A 23,865-nucleotide genomic window follows, 5' to 3' on the forward strand; every position below is an offset into this window, starting at 1 on the left:
AAATTTGCTGAGATCTGATGCTATTTAAAAATCTATATATATTTGTGGCTGCTTTGGTTTTGGAATTTATAAGACCAGAAGGGTCACTGATCTTTGTTTTTGGTGAATATGTGATAGTTCATAAATTTTTCAGCCAGATTCCAGATTTTAAGCCAAGTACAGTTACTGACTTGTTTGCATTCCTAACCCTAAAAATAAATCAATTAAAATGGATAAAAAGCCCATTGTGATATTTGCACAGAAATTTAGAAAGAAACTTTCAAATTGACCTCATAGCTATTACCAATAAAATTACTGCTTGGGAGTCATTGATGACAGGGTGAAATTTCAAATGCTTCCTGTCTTATATATAGCGCAGCCCATGTAAACTTAGCTCCAGGTGGCATTTTTACTCGGCATGCAGACTTGCAGGTGTAGACATGAGGAGCTGGGGGGGGGGGCGGGCAGTGACGTGTTTGGCTGGAAGTGCTGGCCTCTCCAGCCCCTGCAGCAGTGGTGGTGGCTAAGGGCAGCGTCCTGTGCCCTGTGGGTCCTCACGTGCACATATCCTCTTCTGCCTGGCCACAGCTCCTGAGGGCCCAACAGTACCAGCCTGAAACCTTCTTTCTCATTTCAGGTTTTTGGAAATATTGCCCTGGATGATGACACCAGCATCAACCGGCACAACAACTTCAGGACGTTTTTGTAAGCCTTGATGCTGCTGTTCAGGTGTGTTGTTTGGGGAGTCAGCGCAGGCTCAGAGGCTCCTCCGTTCAGGAGGGACAGGGCGTGTGCTGACCCAGAGGGCCACCCCCTCCGACCCCAGCCAGTGCTGGCTTCCCCTCAGTGGGCCTTCCCAGCTTCTTCTCCCCTCTTCCTCCTTCCTTCCCTAAGGGTTCCTGGGTCTTGGGACAGATGGAAGGGAAGTCCATGAGGGAGGTCAACCTGAGAGCCCCAGGTGAGGCTGGCCTTGACCACCTCAGCTCAGATCCCTGGGGGTGGCCAGAAGGCCTCTGGTGAAGCTGCAGCCAAGGGTCTGGGAGGACAGAAGGTGTCCAGCAGGGCCTTTTTTGGTGTGCTGGCCATAGGCTTTGCATCTGCTCACCTTGTTGAATGCAGGGTCTGTGGGATCGGGGGTGGGGGCGGGGGCAGGGCAGGGGGACACAGAGTGTGCTCCTCAGGGACCCAAGGAACTCAACTGGCCAGAGTGAGTGCCTCCAGTGCCCCATGGCTCAGAGGACTGCAATTCCCTAGGCTCCAGGCTCCAAGGCAGGCAGAGTAGCTTGTTTCTGGCTCAAGCACCTGTCTGTGTGCTCGACAGGGCTGCATGTCAGCTTCTGTTCCGAGACGTGACACACTCTCTGTGGCCCATCCTGGCTTGGGGGCTGTGGGGAGGGGGTGAATGTGTCTCACTGCCTCCGTGTCCCCTTCGTTAAGGCAAGCCCAGCACATGACCCTAGGAGGGAAGAAAGGAGCGCTTCGCAGGGACTTGTGGAGGAGGGGCGCTGACATAAAACCCTGCCTGAGGTGCCCACACGCGTGTTTGTTCATGCAGATGCACCAGGATGCTGTAAGGCCTGTGCTGGGAGATGCCCAGCGCGGTGAATCCCAGGTAGATGCATTCCAGGGCCCGTGGAGGTTCTTCTTTTTATGGAGGGAGATCAGACCGATCTGCTTAGCTAAGCTGCCTGGAGAGAGTTGTCTGACTCTTGTTTTTTAAATCAGATAGACAAGTATCCTTAGGCCTACACTTTCTCCAAATGACATCATTTCTCTGGACTTTAGCTATTACGTTCATTTCATCTCGTCATTAATTAACGTCCTGCCTCGTGCTGCAAGAGTTGAGGCAGGCCTATGAAACCAGCCTCAGTTTTAAGTCTTTGTTCTCAAAGATCTCTTTTCCTCCCTGGTCTCTGTGTCACGTGTGAGCACCAGTATCAGTCAGGCCTGGCATTGGACAGCTGCCCTGCAGGAAAAGCGCCCTACTCCTAGCCATTGTTAATGGGAAGTGGGCTCCACTTGTGCCGAGAGCTGGCCATGCAGGCACACCCAGTGTCGGGGGGGGGCCCAGGCCTCTGGTCTGCCTGCTAGTCTAGTGCACATCTGGCCCTCGTGCTGGCCACACACCCAGGGACAAAAGTCCATGAAAAAGGTCCTCCAGGGTGGCCACTCAGGCTGGTGGGGCTGTTCTTGGTGTGTTCAGGAAAGAGCAGACGCTGGTGTGGCTGGAGTGGACTGAGCAGAGACCACGGGGAAAGAGCAGGCTGCGAGTTTCACAGAGCTGTGGGCAGTTGTGTGAATGTTGGCTTTTGCAGTAAGTGAGGGGTCATTGAGAGGAAAAGTGACCTGATCTCACCTGTGTGTAGTGGACCCACTTGGCCGTTGGGTGGGGCAGAGCAGGAAGATCCGTGAGGAAGCTATTGCAGCAGCTCAGGGGAGGTGGTTGTTGCTTAGCCCAGGGTGCTGAGAAGTGGTAAGAGTCTAGCTGGTTTTTGAAGGTAGATGAGCTGATGAAGCTGGTGAGAAGGAATGGAGGCAGGGATGCCTGCAGTATATTTGGCCTAAGAAACGGGATGGAGCCCCCATTTCTTGAATCAGGGAAGGCTGGGATGGCACATGCTGGGTGAGGGAGGCCAGGAAGGGCTGTGTTGGCTTCGAGGTGCCAGAGGTCCATGAAGGGGCGCTCACCATAGTGCTGACTTTTGGTGCAGTTCCTTGTTGTCAGTAACTAGTTCTTTCCGAGTTAATGATCAGTTTGAAAACCTAATGCCAGAGGATTCTTTTTAAGAAGCAGGCATCTCTTACCTAGACCTTACATATGAGTGGGTTCTCTGTGGGAGGGAGCCCAGGGAGGGTATGCACTTGAGCCAGCTCTTCTGAGGTTTCTTCTCAGGCTGGCCTGGGCCTTCCTTTGTGGGTCTCATGGCTCTGCCCTTCTTCTCAGGGGTGCCACTGGGGAGGCCTGGCATGAGATCATGCTGTCTTGTCTCAACAACCAGGCCTGTGAAGAGCACACCAATGCCAGTGAGTGTGGGAGCGACTTTGCCTACTTCTACTTCGTCTCCTTCATCTTCCTTTGCTCCTTTCTGGTAAGTCCTAGTCACTGTGCCCATGTGTCCACCTGTCTCAATCCATCCCAGGGCCCCCCTACATCTCTCACTGATCCCTGATACTGATTAATGTCACATTACAAGCGGATTCTGTGTTGATGGTCCTGTTTCCCCAGAGATGATGACCTCTAAAAGGACCCACTCTGTCATGAGCTCCTGTGGGCCTTGCCTTTCCTTCTCAGAAAGGGTTTTAAGTTTCCACGGGACAACTGTCCTTTAGTCTTTAGCCTCTGCCATGGTGATGAGTTACAAAGAAGCAGCACTCCAGCTGGTGTGCCTGGGGCAGATGAGCCTCAGGAAACTGGTTGTTGGGGTGGTAAGTGGACTAGGTCCAAGTGAGCAGACACCTCTGGGAAACTTTGAGCAGGGGCATGACACAATCTGGTTGATACTTTAAAACCTTGCTCTGGCCTCTGGTCAGGAGAGGCTGAACAGTGGTCAGGAGGTGGCTGGAGGTGACAGTGCCTAGAGAAGGGTGAGGATGAAGGGGGTTGAGCTGCACTTTAAAGACAGAGCCAACATGACTGATGAGTAAGCACAGGCATGAGAGAAAAAGAGAAAGAAAGCCGCACCTGCCGTTTGCTGGGGTGCTGGAGAAACAGGCGCTCGTTCCGGCCAGTGAGAATGTGACGAGGTGCAGCAGCTGTGGAAGACAGTATGGTAGCTCCTCAGTAAACTGAAACTAGAATGGCAGTATAATCCAGCAACTCCACTTCTGGGCATATGCCAGAATTGAAGACAGGGACTTGAATAAATATTTGTACACATATGTTCATAGCAGCATTATTCACAATGGCCAGGAGGTAAAAGCAACCAAAGTGCCCACCAACAAGTGATTGGTACACAAAATGTGACATGAACATACAAGGGACTATCATTCAGCCTTAACAAGAGAGGCAGTTCTGGCCCATGCTTCAATATGAATGAATCGTGAAGTCATTATGCCAAGTGAAATAAACCAGTGACAAAAGGAAAAATAACTGTATGGTTTCACCTATCTGAGGCCCTCGAGTGAAGTTCACAGAGACAGAGTAGGATGTAGGATGGCGGGTGCCAGGGACTGGGGGAGGGGTGGGAGTTAGGGTTTAATGGGGTCAGGGTTTCAGTTGGGGAGGATGGAAGAATTCTGGAGATGGACTGTGGGGATGATTGCACAACAGTGTCAGTGTGCTTGATGCCGCTGCACTGTGCACCTAAAAGTGGTTAAATTGGTAAGCTTTTTGCTATGTATGTTTTACCACAATTTAGAAAATGGTATTAAAAAAGAATTAACATAAATCCTATCCAAACTCTTTTTATTTTTTTAGAGGGGGGAGGGAAAGAGGGAGAGAGAGAATCTCAAGCAGACTCCATGCTGATTGTGGAGCCCGACATGGGACTCCATCTCACGACCCTGAGATCATGACCTGAGCTGAAATCAAGACTCGAACGCTTAACTGACTGAGCCAACCAAGTGCCCCCTATTCAGATTCTTTCAAAAAGTAGAAGAGCAAACACCTCCTGACACATCCTGGGATGCTGCCATTGTCCAAATACCAAAGGCAGGCAAAGATGCCACAAAAAAAGAAAACTACAACCAATGTCCCTGATAAATATATAGTAAGAATCCTGAACAAGATACTAACAGACTAGTTCCAACAACACATTAAAAGGATTATACACCATGATCAAATGGGATTTGTCCCAGGAATGCACGGATGCATTGTCAACATACAAAGATTAAGCAATGTGATCAGGAAAAAACCCACATGATTATCTCATTGGTGCGGAAAAGCATTGGACAAAATTTAACACCCTTTCATGACAAAAACACTTAGCAAACTCGGAGTAGAAGGGAACATCCATAACATGATGAAGGACATGTATGAAAAACTACAGTTAACATTATACTCAGTGGTGAAAGACTACAAACTTTTCCCCCAAACAGCAGGAATTAGACAAGGATGCCCACTTTTTTTTAAATTATGTTAATCACCATACATTACATCATTAGTTTTTGATGTAGTGTTCCATGATTCGCTGTTTGCATATAACACCCAGTGCTCCACGCAGAACGTGCCCTCTTTAATACCCATCACCAAGGATGCCCACTTTTTATCACTTCTCAACATCGTGCTGGATGTCCTAGCTAGAGCAGTTAGGCAAGAAAAAGACATAAAAAGCATCCAAATTGGAAAGGAAGAAGTAAAGTTATCTCTATTTGCAGATGATACTATTCTATATGTAGAACATGCTGAAGAACACACACACACACACACACACACACACACACACACACACACACACACTACTAATAATAAATGAGTTAATCAAAGTGTCAGGGTATAAAATCAACACATAGTAAACAACCAGAAAAGGAAATTAAGGCAATAATTCTATTTCCGGTAGCACCCAAAAGGATAAAATACCTAGGAATAAATAAATACCCATGGAAATGAAAACTTGTACAGTGAAAACTGCAAAATATCACTAAAATGAGTTAAAGAAGACCTAATTAAATGGAAAGACATGCATGTCCATGGATCAGAAGACTTAATATTGGTAAGGTGGTAATGTCCCCACAAAGTGAGCTCTAGATTCAGTGTGATCCCTGTCAGAGCTCCAGTGGCCTTTCTACAGGAATGGGAAAGCTGATCCTCAAATTCATATGGAATGGCAAGGAGCCCCAAATAACAAAAAATCTTGAGAATTAAAGACCAAGTGAGAGAACTAACATTTCCCTCTTTCAAAACTTACTATAAAGGTACCATGAGTAAAAACAATGTGGCTGAAGAGATACTTTTCCAAAGACATACAGGTAACCAACAGGTACATGTAAAGGTGCTCAGCATCACTGATCATCAGGGAAATGCAAATCAAAATCCTGAGAGCCAAGATATGGAAACAACCTAAGTGTTCATCAACAGATGAATTAGATAAGGAAGATTTGGCGTGTGTGTACACACGCACACACGCCCACATTTTTCAGCAATGGGAAAGGAGGAAATCCTTCTGTCATTTGTGACAACACGGATGGATCTTGAGGGCATTATGCTAGGTGAAAAAGGCCAGACAGGGGAAGACGCGTACTACATGTATAACTTATATGTGGAATTTTTTTTAGAGGTCAAACCGTAGGAACAGAGAGTAAAAGAGTTGTTGCCAGGGACTAGAGAGTTGGGGAAATAGGGAGAAGTTGGTAAAAGGGCACACACTTTCAGCTATAATATGAATAATGTCTGAGGATGTAAAGTAAAACATGGTGACTATAGTTGATAATACTGTATTGTATAATTGAATTTTTCTGAGAGTAGAACGTAAGTGTTCTACCAAAAAAAATAGGTGATGGATGTGTTAATTAGATGGTAGGAATGATTTCACAATGTTTATGTATGTATATATACCACAATATGCACTTTAAGTCTCTTATAATTATGTCAGTTATATATATCTTAATAAGGATGATACCGGGGCAGTATGGTATTGGCATAAGGATAGACCAGTGGAGTGGGATGGAGATTCCAGAAATAAATCCAAATATCTATGGACAGTTGATTTTTGACAAGGATGCCAAAGTTGTTCAGTAGGGAAAGAATAGTTTCTCTAAGACATGGTGAAGAGACAACTGGATGTCCACATGCAAAAAAATAAAGATGGACCCCTACCTCAGCCCATATACAAAAATGAACCCAGAATTGATGAAAGAGCTAACACTACAAAACTCTTAGAAGAAAGCATAGGGGGCAGAACTTCATGATCTCGGATTTGTCAGAGGATTCTTAGATTCAACACCAAAATCACTAGCAACAAAAGAAAAAAATAAATTAGACTACTCAAAATTAAACACTTTTGTGTGTCAAAGGGGATTATAAAAGATGTGAAAATACAATTTAAGGAATGGGAGAAAATACTAATCCACATATTTTATGAGGGGATAATATCCAAAATACATAAAGAACTCTTAGAACGGTACTACAAAAGACAACCATATAAAAAATGGGCAAAAAATCAGAATAGACATTTTAGCCAAGAAGATATACAAAGTGGCCAACAAGCACATGAAGACATTCATCACCTTTGGGCATTGAGGAAACTCAAAACCACACACTTCCTTCACACTCACTAGGATGGCTATAATGATAATTTTTTTTTTCGGGGGTGGCTGCATACTAACACAACTTGGTAGTTTTTATTGTCTAGGACAATGGTCACAGACCACAAAGACTCGGGAAGACCCAATGCTTGGGCCCAACAAGAGACAATACTCTCCCTCGCAGTTCAGAGTCCTCTGGGCTGTAAGGGGACAGGCTTTTTCTTACGTGGCTCTGGTAGAAGGTCCATGACTGTACTCAGTACAAGAAGAGCCACAGCTGAGCCTACTTATGTGGGGGTGGGTGGATAAGGTGGCCATCCTCATTTCCATTACTTGGGTGCAACCCTGAAGACCCGGATGTGGATGGCCGAGTTGTTGCGGATGCGGGTCAGCGGCTCTCGTGTATCAGTCTCTGGTTCCAGCTCATCGACAAGCTCCACGGTGGAGGTATTGGCAGCCACCTGCAAGGACCCGAAGCTGCCTGCCTGAAGCTGTAGGGCAATGCTGATGGCACGGTTGATGGCCAGGCCCAAGCCATGAATGCAGATCTCACTGCATGAATTCTGACCCCGAGCCCCTCCATCCAGAAGCTTTTGGCAGCGGGCCAACTGGGCCTTAAAGTCAGTCTTCATGTTGACATAAATGTCATTGGTCCTCCAGGGCAGGCGGTGGGGGAGCCGCTTCCGAAGGGTATACTCCACCGGGTCCAGCTCAGCCTCGACGGCCCCGCGGGGCTCTCGGTTTTCCGCCATGCTGTGTGCCACTCTCCAGTCCACAGTCCCCTTCCCGAGCACGGGGCCCGCTCCGGGCCAAGCCACTCAAGCGCTGCGCCCACCCGCTCGGACTGAGCGCGCGGCGCCGGACACGCAGGACCGAGGAAGAGAAGAAAAGCCGCGCGCCGGAGGATCGCGAGACTGCGGCCGCCCTTACGGCTCGGGGATCCTGAAAGATAATAATTTTTTTAATGGAAAATAACCAGCATTGGCAAAGACATGGAGAAATAGTAACTCTTGCACATTGTGATAGGAATGTAAAATGTAGCAACTTCTGTGGAAAACAGTTCAGCCCAAAGGTGTAAACAACCCAAATATCCATCAATGGATGAATAGATAAACTTGTATATACCTACCATGGAATATTATTCAGCCTTAAAAAGCAATGAAGTTCTGACCCAAATGAATGGCTGAGCCTCAAAAAATCACGCTAAGTGAAAGAAGTCAGGCACAAAAGGCCCTATATGGTTCTGTATTGTAGGATTCCTTTTATGTGAAGTACCCCAAATAGACAAGCCAATAGATGCAGAACAGAGATTCCTAGGGAACGGGAGAAAGGGGAAATAAGTGAGTGACTGCTTACTGTAGGAGGCATTTTCTGGGGTGATAAAGAATTTTTGAGGGGCACCTGAGTGGCTCAGTCATCAAGCGTCTGCCTTCGGCTCAGGTCACGATCCCAGGGTCCTGGGATCGAGTCCTGCATCGGGCTCCCTGCTCCGTGGGAAGCCTGCTTCTCCCTCTCCCACTCCCCCTGCTTGTGTTCCCTCTCTCGCTGTGTCTCTCTGTCAAATAAATAAATAAAATCTTTAAAAAAAAAATTTTTTTTGAAACTAGAGAGGTGGTTGCATAATATTGTGAATACACTAAAGCCCCCGAGTTGTACTCTTCAAAATGATTAAATGTATGTTATGTGAATTTCAACTCAATTAAACAAAAAAGAAGCTGAGCTTTTGGCCTCTGGAGTCCAAAGTACTGACTCCAAAGTCACTGTTTTCCTTGAAGGCTGGCTAGGTGGGGAAGAGGGTGGTGATGGGAGGTGGGGCGGGAGGGGTGCCAACATGAATTAGGGTAGGGCAGCAGAAGCAGGGAGTGGGAGGGACCTGGGTTAGTTTGCGGGACCCAGAACCCCGGGGTAGGATGCTGGCTGCTGCGGGGGCTGGTGGTGGTGGTGGTGCAGGGGAGGCCCAGAGGCTGGGGGGAGCAGGGCTGGACGGGCTCTGGCTGAGTCAGAGTGGCCTCCGCTGCCATGATGGTTTCGCACAGACTTTGGCTGGAGGGTAAGGGCTAGCGTAGAGGGCGGGCTGAGGTCTCTCTATGTCACCCCTTCTCCTTCCTGTCCTGCAGATGTTGAACCCCTTTGTGGCCGTGATCATGGACAATTTTGAGTACCTTACACGGGACTCTTCCATCCTAGGGTCTCACCACCTGGACGAGTTCATCCGGGTCTGGGCTGAGTACGACCCGGCCGCGTGGTGAGTGGCCCCCGTGTTCCGTGGTCCTCAGGGTGGTCTGTGCCACGGATCTCGGGACAGGGCTGGGTGGCTTCAGACCTGTGTCATGTGGCACAGGTTTTGTCAAACCCCTTCAGGTTTTGGCGGGGTCCGCAGAGGGTGGTGCCAGGTCCCCTTCTAGGTGGCACGCTCCTTCTCATGCCCACAGTGCTCTTACACAGCTCCCTGGGCGGAGAAATGCTCTGTGAGACCCTTAGTCCAGGCTTAGGAGGTTCCAAGGGGTCTGTGAGGCTCAAGTCTCTTGCCAAATGGGAGTGTACTGTCTCCTCACAGGTCTGTCACATGAGGGGCGTGGAGGGCTCAAGGGAGAGGGTGTGGACACAGCAGGAGGGCCTTTCCTTGGGGCCTCACCATCCTCATGAAGCTTGGAGGCCTTCATGGCAGAAATGACATTCTTCCCGCCGATGGGCTCAGGCCTCTCCCTCTCTGCCATCTCTTGGGAACAGGAGCCAACATGCACCTGTGTCCCCAGCCCAGGCTGCAAATAGCGGGCGCTTGGTGAACTTTCACTGAAATTAAAGGAGCTACCAGGAAGGGTCTAGTATGTTGAAGACCCTTTGGTCATGGTGGGAAAGGGTTACTGTGTTGCATTAAGTGAGGGGTAGTTTGTTTCCAGACAGAACAAGTATGTCATGAGGGGACTGGCTTGCATTAGAAGGGTGTTCCGTGATCCATGGGAGAGTCCTGCACACCCAGGACACATACTCTTATCCTCGGGGCTAGCAAAGCAGCATGGACTCACCATCTGCCCATTTGTCTGTTCCTTCATCACTCGCTTCTTCATTTGCTTATTCATTCATTCTCTCAAGCGGATACTTGAGTAGTTATTCAGGGCATGCTCTCTGCAAGGCCAACACAGGACATGGAAGGGCCAAGACACCTGGCTGCTGGGGAAGGCACAGGCCGGCTCATCGCCTCGCTCATGGTGAGCGCTCAGAAGACATGAATGTGAATGAACCAAGTGCATCAGTAAACGGATGGGCATCCGTCCCTTCCCACGCTCGAGGGGAATGAGAAGACTGTGAAGATGGGGTGTAGCCACTTCCCACCTCCTCTCTCCGAGGCTCCCAGCCTGCCCGTGTCCCCCTCGCACAGCTCTGTGTTTGGTCACCCCTTGCGTGGTAGAGGCCTGGAGGAGATGGTCAGTGTCATCGTGGTGAGGACCCTACTGCCCACAGTTTTTCCCTAAATTGGAGCTCAGCAAGGGGATTGCTCCAGAGCTCTCTGACCCTCAAGCCCCTGGGAGCTTGGCTGGGCTCCCCCACCCTCCTCTCATCCAGCCTTCCCGGAGCCCCTACTCCATCATGTGAGGATCCAGAAGATGCTGTATGAGACCCTTCCCAGGCTGGCCAAGTCCTGAAACCACTGGTAGCACCAGCAACCCTAGGGCATTTCCATTCCTGTAGTGTCTCTGGGTGTTTTCCATTGTAGTGGAAACTGAATAATTTTCACGCAGTGCAGAACAAGCATGGATTTATTTATGTTTCATGGTGTAGGTGACCGTTTTTGTGGCCTCGGAGAGTCCTGTCATTTTGCTGATGCGTCAGCACATCGGCCCTGCAGTGCCCAGTGTCGTTCTGGGTCAGGGGTAGGTGTGGGTTCTCTGGTCAGGAGGGCCCAGTCAGGTCAGAGAGCAGGAGAGACTCCAAGTGAGGCAGGCTTGAGGCTCATTCTAGGAGGGTCATCTGCACTGTGGTCTCAAGAGATGCTGCTGTTTCTGGGCACATTGTTTCCAGTATATGTGCTGCCAAAGGGAGGACCGGGCACGTTGTTTCTAAAGGGTGTGTTGCAGGGAAGCAGAGATGCTGTATGGGCAGTATGTTCATAGATGCACGACAAAGGCAAGTCAGTGCAGGCCTGTGAGAGGGGAGGACTTCCCCCCAATCTTTATGAACTGTAGACCCAGGGCTTCCCCTAGTCCAGCCACAGGTGGAGCAGAATTTGGACATACAGGGAATGGACTTGGGCCAGACTGTGGTTTTGTGATGGTGCACAGGGGGCTCAGACTGTTTCCCAAATCCAGAGTTCTGAAAATGGGGCCTCTGGAAGGCAGGGGCCATTGGGAGTGGGGTAAAGAAAGTGCTGTGGAAGAGTAGACAGCAAATATAAGCGTCACCCCAGAGGTGGCATCTGTGAAATAGCACCCAAGACCATGGTCCAAAAGTAGCATAAATGTGACCCGCAACTAACACTCAGACTTGCTGCTCCCAAGTGGCCTGGGCTGAAAACATAGCCTGCCTCCAGATGGCAGGGGATAGGGGAAGGCCCAGCAGAGGCAGCTGAGGAGACTGAGTCCTGGGCACAGGACCGAGGGTGCTTTGAGCCCTTCCTAGCCTCCGTGGCAGATGTAGGGATGTGGTCCGCTTTATATCCCAGGTGGCCACTCTGCTGTCTCCTCGTTCTCGGAGAGACTTAAAGAACAACAGAACTTTGTGAAATTTCCCAAGCTTTCATATGTGTGTATGGCTCTGTGGGTGCGTGTTGCATATGTGCATGGGTGTGTTTGTGTGCACATGTGGCATGCGTACATGCATGTGTGCAGCAGACACACGTGTGCATGTGCGCACACGCACATGGTTTGTGTGTACACGTACGAGTGTGCACGCGTGATTGTGCAAATGTGTGAGTGCGGTGCATGTGTGCACGCGTGTGTGCATGGGTGTACACGCACATGGTTTGTGTGTACGCGTATGAGCGTGCACACGTGTGTGCAAATGTGAGTGCAGTGCATATGTGCACGTGTGTGTGCTTGTGTGCACGTGTGTGAATATGCAACAGACATACATGTGTACATGTGCGCACACACACGGTTTGTATATATGCGTACACGCGTGCACACGTGATTGTGTGCAGATGTGTGCAGTGCATGTGTGCACGTGTGTGTGAATGCACGTGTGCATGGGTATACACGGGCATGCATGCTTGTGTGTGCACATGTGTGTGAGCGCAGGTGTGCATGGGTATGTATGTGCACATGTGCGTGCACACATGCCTGCTGTGGGGAGATGAAGAAGGCGTGGGGTTGTTGCTTTATGGTGCCGCCTTCTCCCATCTTCCCCGTTGCCTCACTTGGTGAAGGGTAGAGAGTCGAGAGGAGAATCACAATCACACCTGTAAGCGATCTGTCTACTCATCTTTGTGTTCATCCGTCTGCCCAGTCAACATTCCTGAGCATCCGCCGTGTGCTGGGGACCAGGGGTGTGTAGGTGAAGCAAGCACGTGCTCTCGGGATGCTGAGTCCAACGGGACTGTGGGAGAACAGAGGAGCCATAGTGTGAGCCCGGGGTGTTCGAGGAGGGAGAAACCCCATCTGGCCGGTGAGTCAGAGGAGGTGGCATTTGAGCCAAACTGAAGAGGGCAGGATGGATTGAGCTTTAGAGAAGAGGTTGGGGCCGGGGCTGAAGGGAAGGGGCTGTGATTGTGTCTGATGGAGAAGAGAACGCATTGCAAAGGGGCTGGAAGGGCGGCTGGGACAGGTTGAGAAGGTCTTGAAATTTGGGATAAACAAGGAGCTTTGACTTTGCTTTACAGACAGCGAGGACAGTTTTTTGCATTGCAGTGACAGTATGGTGCCCCCACTTTCCATCTGGTGCCGTGTGAGGGATTCGATGGTGGAAGAGAGAAGATGAGCCAGAGAACAGGCTGTGAATTGGGTTGGGTAATTATTGGGGCTGGGGGCTTCACCATGCTTCCAGACCCTTCGTCATGATCCTTTAGGTCCAGTGAGGTAGCAAGCACCTTGGGTGAGGCCAAAGTGGGGCTTCCTCTTTCTTCCCTCTTTTGCAGAAATGACTTGGAGCTGACTGGACAGGAAAGAGAAACGTCGGTGTTGGCCAGGGTGCCCACCCTGGGACTAGGGGGTCCTTAGCCGGGCCAGCAGACTCCAGGAGATGCAAGAGGTAGAGACGGTCAGGAGAGCCAGGCGTGGGGTCTCCGGAACTCAGGGAGCGAGAGCAGGGGCTGCCAGAGAGGGTGGGCGAACAAGACCCGGGGTAAGGCGGACCAGTGGTTCCAGTGCGTGCCCAGTGGGGGCCTGCGACAGGGGCCAGCACTGGTTCTGTATGGTGTGCCTCCTGCCCGCGTCAGTCTCTGGAAATGGTCTTGGGATTGCCCTGCCTCCCGGGGCTTTCTGAGCCCCAGGATTCCCTGCAGGGAGCTGCCTGTCCAGCCGCCCGGCTCCTCTTCCTGTCGCAGGCTGGGTGGGCGGGCGGGACGGGCTCATCGTGCCTTGGTTGCCATAACCTGTGACATTTCCTTTCCACTTGCCGGGTTCATTGTAAGGATACGTACAGTTTGTTGCGTTGTATTGCGCCACCCGTCGGCTTAGGGAAGAACTGCCCTCGTAGGTTGGCCTACAAGGTTTGCAACTCAGAGCCTCCATGGGACATACCCTTCCCTGCCCGAAATGCAGACGCAGCGCACACTCCCTGCCTGGTTTGGGAATGAGGACACCTCAGCTCTCTTTCCTCCTGCCCTGCCCCGCCCCCCGCACTCCAACCTCCTGGACGCTCTGGTCCCCCATCTGATCTCCCGACCCCTCTCGCTGGCTGGGGAGAGGCAGCCTTCTGAGGCAGTGCACACGAAGCTTGCTGGCTGGGCCTGGAGGGCAGGGGTCGGCTGCTGGGTGGGAGCTGGGGGCCAGGCCTGCCTGTGCCTGAGGAAGCAGCTGTCTTTCCCAGCTTTGCCTCCAGGCTCTGCAGGGTGGGCTAATGGTCAGACAGGCTGGAGGCCAAGGGCCCCAGAGGAGGAGCGCATGGGCACAAGCAGGCCAGGAGGAGCGGCCCCTCCCAGTCTGAAGAGCCTGACAATCGAGGGGCTTCTGGTCCCCGAGGGAGGCGAGGACAGAGGCAGTGGAGGCCCAAAGTCGGGCCCTCCTGCTTCACCTCTGGATTGATCCACTCAGCCAAGGCTGGGAACCCTGAGAGGAGGGCCAGGCCCTGGGGCAGCTGTGCCTGCCAGGAAAAAGCTGTTGCCTTTCTCTCCTGGGTGGCCTGAACCCGACCTCGTCTCTGGGACCCCAAGCAGGTCCCATAGGCAGGTGTCCCCAGGGGTGGAGGTGAGGCTGCAGGCCTGGTGGCCTGTCTACCTTGGAAGACAGTCATCGGCCCCCAGACACCTCCCTGGATCCGCAGCCTTGTCCCGTGTGTTGGGGCCAGCCCTGTCCCTGGTGTGGACAGGAGGGTGCAAGTGGCTCCAAGCCACACCCCACCCCAGCTGCCCACCACGCCCCTGCCCCCTCCACCCCCCCATCTCCCATTTCCTGCCTAGCCCTGACTCCCAGCAGCAGCCCCGCCCTGGGCGGCCTAGGGTGTCTCTGGGCTTGAGGCAGGACTCACCCGTCAAGTTTGTCTCTAGAGCCTCGGGGCTCCCCCAGCTCTAGTTTTCTGGCTTGTTGTAGAGTTTTCTCCACTTCTTTAGCCTCTAGGCTAACTTGGAAGCAAATTGAGCGTGACGGAAAGCTATGTTTCTGCCGTGGTTCTCAGGCCGGCCTCATCAGTCACGTAATTCTGTCTGCCGGCTCTCCCGGCATGGTGAAGCAGCTCTTCTGATTTGTGTGTCAGTGTTAGAAGTTTACACTTCTAAAAGTGTAAAATCAGAAGTTGACAACCCAAAGCCGCCCCGATGCAGCCCTTCCTCATCCCTCCATGTTCATTAGCTCAGATGTCACCCCTGCCCGCTGCCCTGCGTGGGGCTGAAGTGTGGAGGTGAGGCTGGGAGGGGCAAGGAGGGGATCGGGTCAAGCAGAGAAGTCCCTCATTTTACGTATTTTGACTTTTGGCGTGTAATCGGACGCTGGTTAACTGGATCTGTTTTCTTGTCTGCTTCCTCCCCCTGGCCCCCTCCCGCCGCACCCCTTCCTGTGGACCCCACCCTGCCTCTGCCTCCCTGGGCCGGGTCTCCAGCGGGCGCATCAGTTACAATGACATGTTTGAGATGCTGAAACACATGTCCCCACCCCTGGGGCTGGGGGAGAAATGCCCTGCCCGAGTTGCATACAAGGTAGACCCTGACCCTGCACCCCGAGGCTGGCTGTGCTGGGGCTGGTCTCCCGTCTCCTCTCGGGGCTTGTCCGTCTGTCTGTCTGCCACTCTGCTGTCTCACTGTTTCTTCCTTTTCTCTGCTCCAGCCATGTCCTCTACCTTCCCAGACAGAGGGACACAGATACCATGATGGTGTCTGCACCTGCCCCTTGTGCCCGCAGGTGTGCCCCCTTGAGAGCCCCTGAGAGGCTCGGGAAGACGGAGCCAGAGCCCTCCACCTGCCTTTTTTCCTTTCCTTCTCTTTCCCAGAAATGAGGGGACAGACCACCTTTCAGACAGAAGCTGTTTTTGTTCCGGGCTCAGGACCGCACTCAGCTTCTCTGTCCCATAAGCACCTGATGAGGGTGGAGGTATCCAGCCCTTTGGGTCTGAGCCTGGGGTAATAGGGGCCTGCAGGGCCTCTGGCACTTCTGAGGAACCCCCACTCAGCTCCGCACATGCAGAACTTCCCCAGGTCTGGGCTGCTGTCAGCCTGGGGAGGCAGCATCCCTAGGGCTTTGTAAGTTCCACAGCGGGAAGGAGGCGCTGTGGCATTAAGAAGGAAAGGATGCCAGGGAGAGGCGTTCTGCTGTCATTCCTGGGGCTTCAGAGACTGCTGCAGGGTAAGGACAGGTAGTCCCACGCCCCCTCCCTCCATCGCTGAGGAGCCCAGGAGGCTGAGCGGCAAGGAGGTGGTAAACTGAAGGACATCTCCAGGCCTCCCTCCTTGGGGGGCGGGCAGGTCACATGGCCCAGCCCCAAGCCTGCTCCCACCTGCCCCATGTGCCCTTTGGTGTGTAGGCACCTCCCATCCCTCCAGCACCACCCCCCACCCGTCGCGCCACACCGAGAGCCCTGCTGCAGCTCCCATTGCTCCCAGAAAACAGAGCCAGCCCGAGTCGTGCGGCTCCACCAGCATGTGTCTGGAGCCTCTCTGCCACCGCCCTCTCTCTGAGCGAGCTTCCCAGCAGAGCTTTCCTCTCTCTGGTTCTGTCCGTGCTGTCTGTCTCTGTGCTCTCAATCTGGGCCTCCCTCTGTCACCTGGCTCAGCACAGCCTTTGGAAGCTAAGTGGCTCCTTCAGGCCATCGGCAGATGCCTCTGCTGTCCTCCTCAGCCCTCCCCTGCCTGGCATGCATGTTGCGCCTGCCTGAGGCCTGCATGCAAGACTGTAGCTTTGTTCCCAAGGAGGAGAGTTCTGTCCACACTGATACCTGGGGCCAGGCTGGGCATGCAGGGCTCTGATGGGCTAGCCTTTAGGGCCCCTCCCCAGCTGTGCTGGCCAGTTCCAAGGTTCTGGTCATGAATAGACCAGGGGAGGCCTCAGGGTGGGTAGGAATGGATGGGCTTGGGTAGCTGGGGTGGGTCCAGGAGATGCTCAGAGTGCTATGACCAGGAGGTCCTAGGCCCAGGGCAGAGATGCCTGTCTGTTTACCCTGGCCTTGTCCTTCTGCCACTTCCAGAGATCCCTGCCCTTCTAGGGCCTGGACAGGCAGAGGAGAGCCTCTGGTGAAGGTGCCCTGGACAGAGCTCTCTTCTTTTGGAAATCACCTGCTTGCTCCCCCTTCAGGCTGGGACCCGACTCCCTGACTTCCCTAGAGAGGAATCCCTCTGCCTCTCCTCCTGCCATCGGTGCTGGTCTACAGGGACCCTGTGCTCTGGAAAGCCGATTTTCCTGGTGTGCATCACAAAGGTGATGTGTGAGGTCCTGGGACCACGATTCGATGTGCCAGGTGGGGCTTTGCCAGCATTCAGGGGGGCAGAGTCTGGGCTTGTGTCTCTAGCCACCCAGTCTCTACTAGGCCGAGGATTGGATCTAGGGCCCAGACACTGGGGGCAGGGCTGGGGGCCGGGCTGGGGGCCCCCCCTAGAGGGGAAGAGAGGCTGCTCTGTCATGGGATGTGGGCTTGGCAGAGGACAGGCACAACCCGGGGAGGGGCCCTGTGCCCACTTCTCTAGCTCTGTCTTATGGTAGACGACAAGAGAGCGGTGGGAGAAGACAGGTGGGTCACGGTGCCCCTAGGGCTCTACCTGGTCAGCTAGGTGACCTCCCAGGCTGAGACCATGCCAGACACACCAAGGGTACTTTTCTTCCTGGACACCACCTAAGTTCTCAGAGCCTCAGGCTCTGGGCAGCTGCTGGCTCTACCCGGAGGTCTGTGGTACAGACACACATCTGTCTCCCGCTCTTCTGTCCTTGAAAAATGAGGAGAGAAAAGGGACTGATCACCTGATGCGGAAACAGGGAGCAAAGCAGCAGGGCACTGCCCCCAGTCTGGTCCGAAGTACTTTTACTCCTGTGCAATGGCCCTGAGCCTCTCCCTACCAGCCTCCACGCTGGCCCTGTGCAGTACCATCTGTTCTGGGTCCTTCTGACTGGAAGGTGCTGGCTGCCTCTTCCAGCCCCCTGACTGGGGGTGAGAGGGAGAAGCCTTCCTGGGGTGAAGGGATGCCTCACTGGGAGTGGGAGCTCAGAGCTGTGCTCTTGGCTAAGCCGCCCCTTGTCCAGTGCTCCAGGCTGCCGGTGGAGGAGATGACGTTGGGCAGAGCTGTAAGGACAGGGGTCTTCCCTCCTGTCTGTGGGCCATCCCAGCGTGCCTCACCTCTGTTCTGCAGCCCAGATCCCTCCCTCTTCAGCCCAGGCCCCACGCCCCTTATTCCAGCCTTGGGCAGGGGTCCTTCTGGCTAAGCATGTGCCTGTTCTTTCAGAGGGATCCAGGCTTCTGGCTTGGTGCTATGCTACAGTCTTTACCTGGACTTCTATTTTTCTGTAGCTAGGAGAAGGAGGGACTGCTCCAATGGGGGGGGGGTGGTCCAAGGGTGAGTGTGAATGCTGGCAAGACTCCCAGCCACCCAACGTTGCCTGGGCGCCTGCAGAAGCACCCCCAGGAGGTGAAGCCCAGCCTCTAGGGGCCTCTAGCCCCTTGTAGTCCTGTGGTGGAGGGACGCTGGTAGGCCTGGCCCTGACCTGTTCCCCTTGTCTCTAGCCCCTGGTTCGCATGAACATGCCCATCTCCAATGAGGACATGACCGTCCACTTCACGTCCACGCTGATGGCCCTCATTCGGACTGCACTGGAGACCGAGCTGGCTCCAGGTGAGCAAGGCAGCATCTGGGCAGGGCACCAAGCCAGGACTGGGCGGTCTCACTCCAGAGCCACCCCCAGGTGGGTGTGCAGGGAAGGGGGGTGAGGAGGCTTGTCTGGAGGCGACCAAGGACAGCTGCTCATGGCGCCTCTGTTGGGCACTGACCTTATCCCCTGATAACCGGCCTGCCTTTGAGCCTTGTAATGATCCCATTTTTATGTGTGGGAGCTGAGGTGCAGGTTAAATGACCTGTCCAGGTTACCCAGAGCATGTGACGGCAGAACATAGGTTCACATGAGGTAGCACCCTTCCAGGGTGCAGCGTCTGTGTGCCTTCTGTCCACTCCCCGTAGTGACCCCGGGCCCTGTCAGGTCCTCTCCTGAGCTAACTGATAGGACTGCATAGCCTGTGCCAAATCTAGGAGAGAATAAACCTCTAGTGTATCTTTTCCACCTTCACCCTCCTGTGAAAATTAGAAAAATTAGAGCCACCAGAGGGGATCTGCACTGTCTCTGCCCCCACACCACCCTCCTGGCTGCACTTGAGCCCTTGAGCTCAGCCATTTCGTTTGTAGCGGATGAGTCAAGGCCAGTCCCGTACCCTGCCCCCCTTGCCCTCTAGGTCCCGTTCTCATCATCTACCCAAAGATGTCATGCCAGAAATTCTGCACCCTGCTTCTTGCCCTGTCAGTTTTTTCCTCCCTATTGGATTCTTTGTATCAACTTATAAACAAGCTATGATCTCTCCCGTCTTTAAAAGGTTTTCTGCTCCCTCCATTGGCTTCCCTATGTTTATTCTTCCCCTCCTCGCGACCAACTCCTCCAGAGACTGGTCTGTATTGTCTTTCTGGTCTCTCTTGTTCGGTCTGCAGGTGGGTTTCCACTGCAATGCTGCTGGAGCCACTCTTGCTGAGCTGTTCGGCGACCTCCGTGTGCTCGGTCCTCATTTTACCTAATCCACAGCTCCGCCTTTCCTCCGTGGTCGCGTCCGCCCGCGGCTCAGCCCTTCCTCCGTGGTCGCGTCTGCCCGCGGCTCAGCCTTTCCTCGGCGGTCGCGCCCGCCCGCGGCTCAGCCCTTCCTCCGTGGTCCTGTCCGCCCGCGGCTCAGCCTTTCCTCGGTGGCCGCGCCCGCCCGCGGCTCAGCCCTTCCTCTGCGGTCGTGTCCTTCTTTTTGAATCCCTTTGATGTTTCCTGTTCTGTTTTCTCATGTCTCCCACCCTCTGAATGTCACTGTGCCCCTCAGACTGTTCCCTTTGCCACGTTTGTCATTCCACCTATTTTCATGGCTCTAAATACTGGGAATTCCAACTTTGTGTTTTTAGTGCAGGCCTCCTCCTGAACTCCAGACCTGCATTCTGCATTCTCATGTGAATTTTTACTGTCTCCACTGGGAGGCCCAGGAAGCATTCCAAAGTTCACTTGCCCAAACTTGATCGCCACGTGTTCCCCATGATCTTTCCCATCTCCATCAGTGGAAACTCTGTTCTTCCAGTTAGTCACTCAAGACAAAAACCTCGGGAGTCATTCTTACCTCCTCTTTCTTTCTTTCTTTTTTTTAAAATCCTTTTCCCAGTTTTGATCCATATATGATTGACTCCACCTTCATAATATACCAGAATATGATCACTTCTTTGTCCTCTCCCACTGCTAGCTCCTGGTCCAAGCCCCTCTCTCTTGGGTCTTGACTCGATTCTTAGAGTAGCTTCAGACTGGTCTGCCTCTGTTCTTGTCTGCCTGCAACAGAACAGCTAGAATGATCATGTTAAAAACCAAAACAATAAAATTAATAAACCTCTGGCTAGACCAATCAAGAAAAAAAGAGATAGAAATAACCAATATAAGGAATGAAAGAGAGAACACCACTACAGGTCCTGCTGCCATTAAATGGATAACAGGGAAATTTTATGAAGAACTTTCTGTCAATAACTTCAACAACTTAAATGAAATGGAAAAATTCCTTGACACCAACTATCAGGCTCATTCAAGAATGGATAACCTGAGTGGGTTAAAAAAAGGAAGAGAGAATCTGAGTAGCACTATAGTTATTAAAGAAATTAAATTATAGTCAAAAGCCTTCCAACAAAGAAAATCCCCGGCCCAGTTAGCTCCATAGGTGAGGTCCACCAAACATTTAAGGGGGAGATAATACCAGCTCTATATAAACTCTTCCAGAAAATAGAGAAAAAGAGGACATTTCTCAACTTACCATATTGTGCTGACATTGCTCCTACACCAAGATGAGACAAAGACATTATAGGAAAAGAAAGTGACAGATCAGTATCCCTCATGACTGTAGACACAAAAATATTCCACCCAGTTTTCTCAAACTGAGTCTGGCTGTATATATATCTATTTGCTTGATGACAAAAGTAGGGTTTATCCCAGGAATGCAAGTTGAGTTCAAGTATAAAAAATCAATCAATATAATTTAATATATCAAAGAAGTAGAACTATATGATCATCTCAATAGATGCAGAAAAAGCATTTCACAAGAATTCAGTATCCATGATTTTAAAAATTCTGCATAGAGTAGAAACTGAAGGAAGCCCCCTCCATCTGATCAAGGATATCTATGAAAAACCTTCAGCGAATGACACACTTAACAAAGAAAGACTAACCCCTTTTTCCCTAAGATCAAGAACAAAGGAAGGATGTCTGCTGTCACCATTCTTGTTCAACACCATACGTTAGGTCCTAGCCATTGTAATGAGTTAAGAAAAAGAAATAGGCATACCAATTGGAAAGGAAGAAATAAAACTGCCTGTATTCACAACTGACATGATTATCTATGGAGAAAATCTGAAAGACTCTAAGAAAAAGTGAATAAAATGGAGGCATCTACGGGCCAAGGAACGCCAAGGATGGCTGGGAGCCACCAACATCTAGAAACGGGCAAGGAAGAATTCTTCACTAGAACATTTGGAGGAGGCACGGTCATGCTGGACACCTTGATTTTGAGCTTCTGGCCTCCAGAACTGAGATAATAAATTTCTGTTGTTTTAAGCCATTAAAAAAAGTAACTAAAACCATCCCCAAGTATAGAGCAAGGTCACAGGATACAAGGTCAGTGTGCAAGAAGCAAATGTATTTCTATATATTAGCAATTAACAATTGAAATGGGAAAAAGTTCCATTAAAATCACACCAAAAACATGAAGTACTTCTTTGTTGTTGGATAACTCTAAAAAGTATATATGTGAGATCTGTATGTTGCAAATTTCAAAACATTGAAAGAAGCAAAGAAGATCTAAAAATTAAGCACTGCATCATCTTCATGCATTGGAAGATTCCATATTGTCATGATGTCAATTCTTCCCACATTCATCAATAGAATAAATGTTCACCCAATCAAAATCCCAACAGGTTTTTAGGTAGAAATGTACAAACAAATTCTAAAATGTATCTAGAAAAGCAAAAGAACTTGAATAACAAACAATTTTGAAAAGAGAACAAAGAAAACTTACTCTACCTGAATCAAAGACTTTCTATAAAGCACGTCAATTGAGGTGTATCGTGTTGGTGACAGGACAGAGACATGGGTCAGTGGAACACAATAGAGACTCATACTTACATTGCCAATGGATTTTTGATGAAGTTGTAAAGGCAATTAATGAAGAAAAGATAATTTTTTCAACAAATGATACTTGAAAAATTTAGACAACTATCCAGAAAAGGGAAAAGTCTTGACATTTAGTGTCTTAGTCTGCTAGGGCTGCCAATAACAAAGAACCACAACTGAGTGGCTTAAACACAGAAATTTATTTCTCACAGTCTGGAGGCTGAAAGTCCAAATCAAGGTGCCAGGAAGGTAAGTTTCATTCCTGGGCCTGTTCTTTTGGTTTGTAGGGTGGTCACCTTCTCACTGTGTGCTCACATGGTCTTTCCCTGAGTGCATACAGAGAGTGAATGAATTTTCTGGTGTCTCTTCTCATAAGGACACTAACTCTTTGGGTCAGGGTCCCACCCTTCTGACCTCATTTCACCTAATTGCCTCCTTCTCGGCCTTATACAGTCACAATGAGGGTTCCGGCTTCAGCATGTGAACGGGGGCAGCACACAATTCAGTCCATAGCACATACCTTTTACCTCCTACAAAAATTAACTTGAAATTGATCATAGACATAAATGTAAAATGTGAAATTATAAAACCTCTAGAAGGAAACACAGGAGAGAGATTTTGGCAATTTTGAGTTTGGCAAAGATTTTTGAAGACACCAAAAGCATGAGCCATAAAAGAAAAATTGAAAAATTGAACTTTATCAACATTAAAAACTTTTGCTCTTCAAAAAGACATTTAAGAAAATGAAAAGACAAAGCTAAAGCATTGGTGAAGATATTTTTGAACCATGTATCTGATATAGGATCAGTTTCCAGAATAGATAAAGGTCTATCACAATTCAGTAATAAGAAAATAAACAACCTAATAAAAATGGGTAAAGGATTCGAATAGACATGTCACCAAAAAATATATATGGAAGGCAAATAAACACCTATAAAGATGCTCAATATCATTAATCATTAGAGAAATCCAAAATGAAGTCTACGGCCATACCACCCTGAACGCGCCCGATCTCGTCTGATCTCGGAAGCTAAGCAGGGTCGGGCCTGGTTCGTACTTGGATGGGAGAAGTCCAAAATGAAGCCATAGTAAGATAACACTACATGGTTATTAATACGACTAAAGTACTTTTCTAAATGACAATATTAAGTCCTGGTGAGAATGCATAATATGGAATTCTTGTGATCCTAGTTTGGCAGTTCCTTACCGTACGGCCCAGCCAGCCCACTCCCAAGTGGGAAGAAAAGAAAACATACATCTGCACAAAAACCTATATGCAAATGTTCACAGCTTTATTTCATAATCTCCTCAAAATGTAAGCAACTCAAATGCTCACAACTGGTGAATGGATAAACAAATTGGGGTCTATCCATACCACAAGGTAGTACTCTGCAATCAAAAGAAACAGGCTACTTATACACTCAACCACGTGGACTGAATCTCAAAGGCACCACGCTGAGTAGAGAAGTCCTACCCAAAAGCCAATACACCCGATGACGTTGTTTGTGTGGCATTCTGGAGAAGGCAAAACAGACCGAGACAGAAAACACACTAGGGATGGGACGGGGTGAGAGGAGGCCACGGGGTCAGCTACAAAGGGAGCACAGAGGGACTTTGGCAGTGGGGCCATATACCATGACTTGATTGTGGGGTGGATGTGTGGCTTTATGGATTTACCAAAGTTCATAGAATGGGATAACTGAAAAGGGTGGATTTCGTTGTATGTACATTGTACCATAGTAAACCTGATGCTAAAAAA

General features: G+C 50.5%; 2 protein-coding genes across 2 annotated transcripts in view; one reads left to right on the forward strand and one right to left on the reverse strand.

The window, feature by feature from the left end:
- The window catches only part of LOC114204059 (voltage-dependent N-type calcium channel subunit alpha-1B-like), a 44,810-nt gene that overhangs the window by 13,632 nt on the left and 7,313 nt on the right, over positions 1 to 23,865 (forward strand). Inside the window, 5 exon segments of the mRNA XM_088022869.1 lie at positions 617 to 708; positions 2,924 to 3,068; positions 9,279 to 9,406; positions 15,349 to 15,445; positions 18,451 to 18,559. Coding sequence (XP_087878995.1) covers positions 617 to 708; positions 2,924 to 3,068; positions 9,279 to 9,406; positions 15,349 to 15,445; positions 18,451 to 18,559 — 571 coding nt within the window.
- LOC148164578 (ribonuclease P protein subunit p20-like) lies at positions 7,320 to 8,068 on the reverse strand. The gene has a single exon (XM_088023062.1). The coding sequence runs from the start codon at positions 7,911 to 7,913 to the stop codon at positions 7,491 to 7,493; it is 423 nt and encodes a 140-aa protein (XP_087879188.1). The 5' UTR covers positions 7,914 to 8,068; the 3' UTR covers positions 7,320 to 7,490.

Source organism: Eumetopias jubatus, unplaced genomic scaffold, assembly GCF_037043125.1.
Source record: "Eumetopias jubatus isolate StellerSeaLion01/CBP00866 unplaced genomic scaffold, mEumJub1_p1.0 scaffold_4, whole genome shotgun sequence".
In the NCBI taxonomy this organism is placed as follows: domain Eukaryota; kingdom Metazoa; phylum Chordata; class Mammalia; order Carnivora; family Otariidae; genus Eumetopias; species Eumetopias jubatus.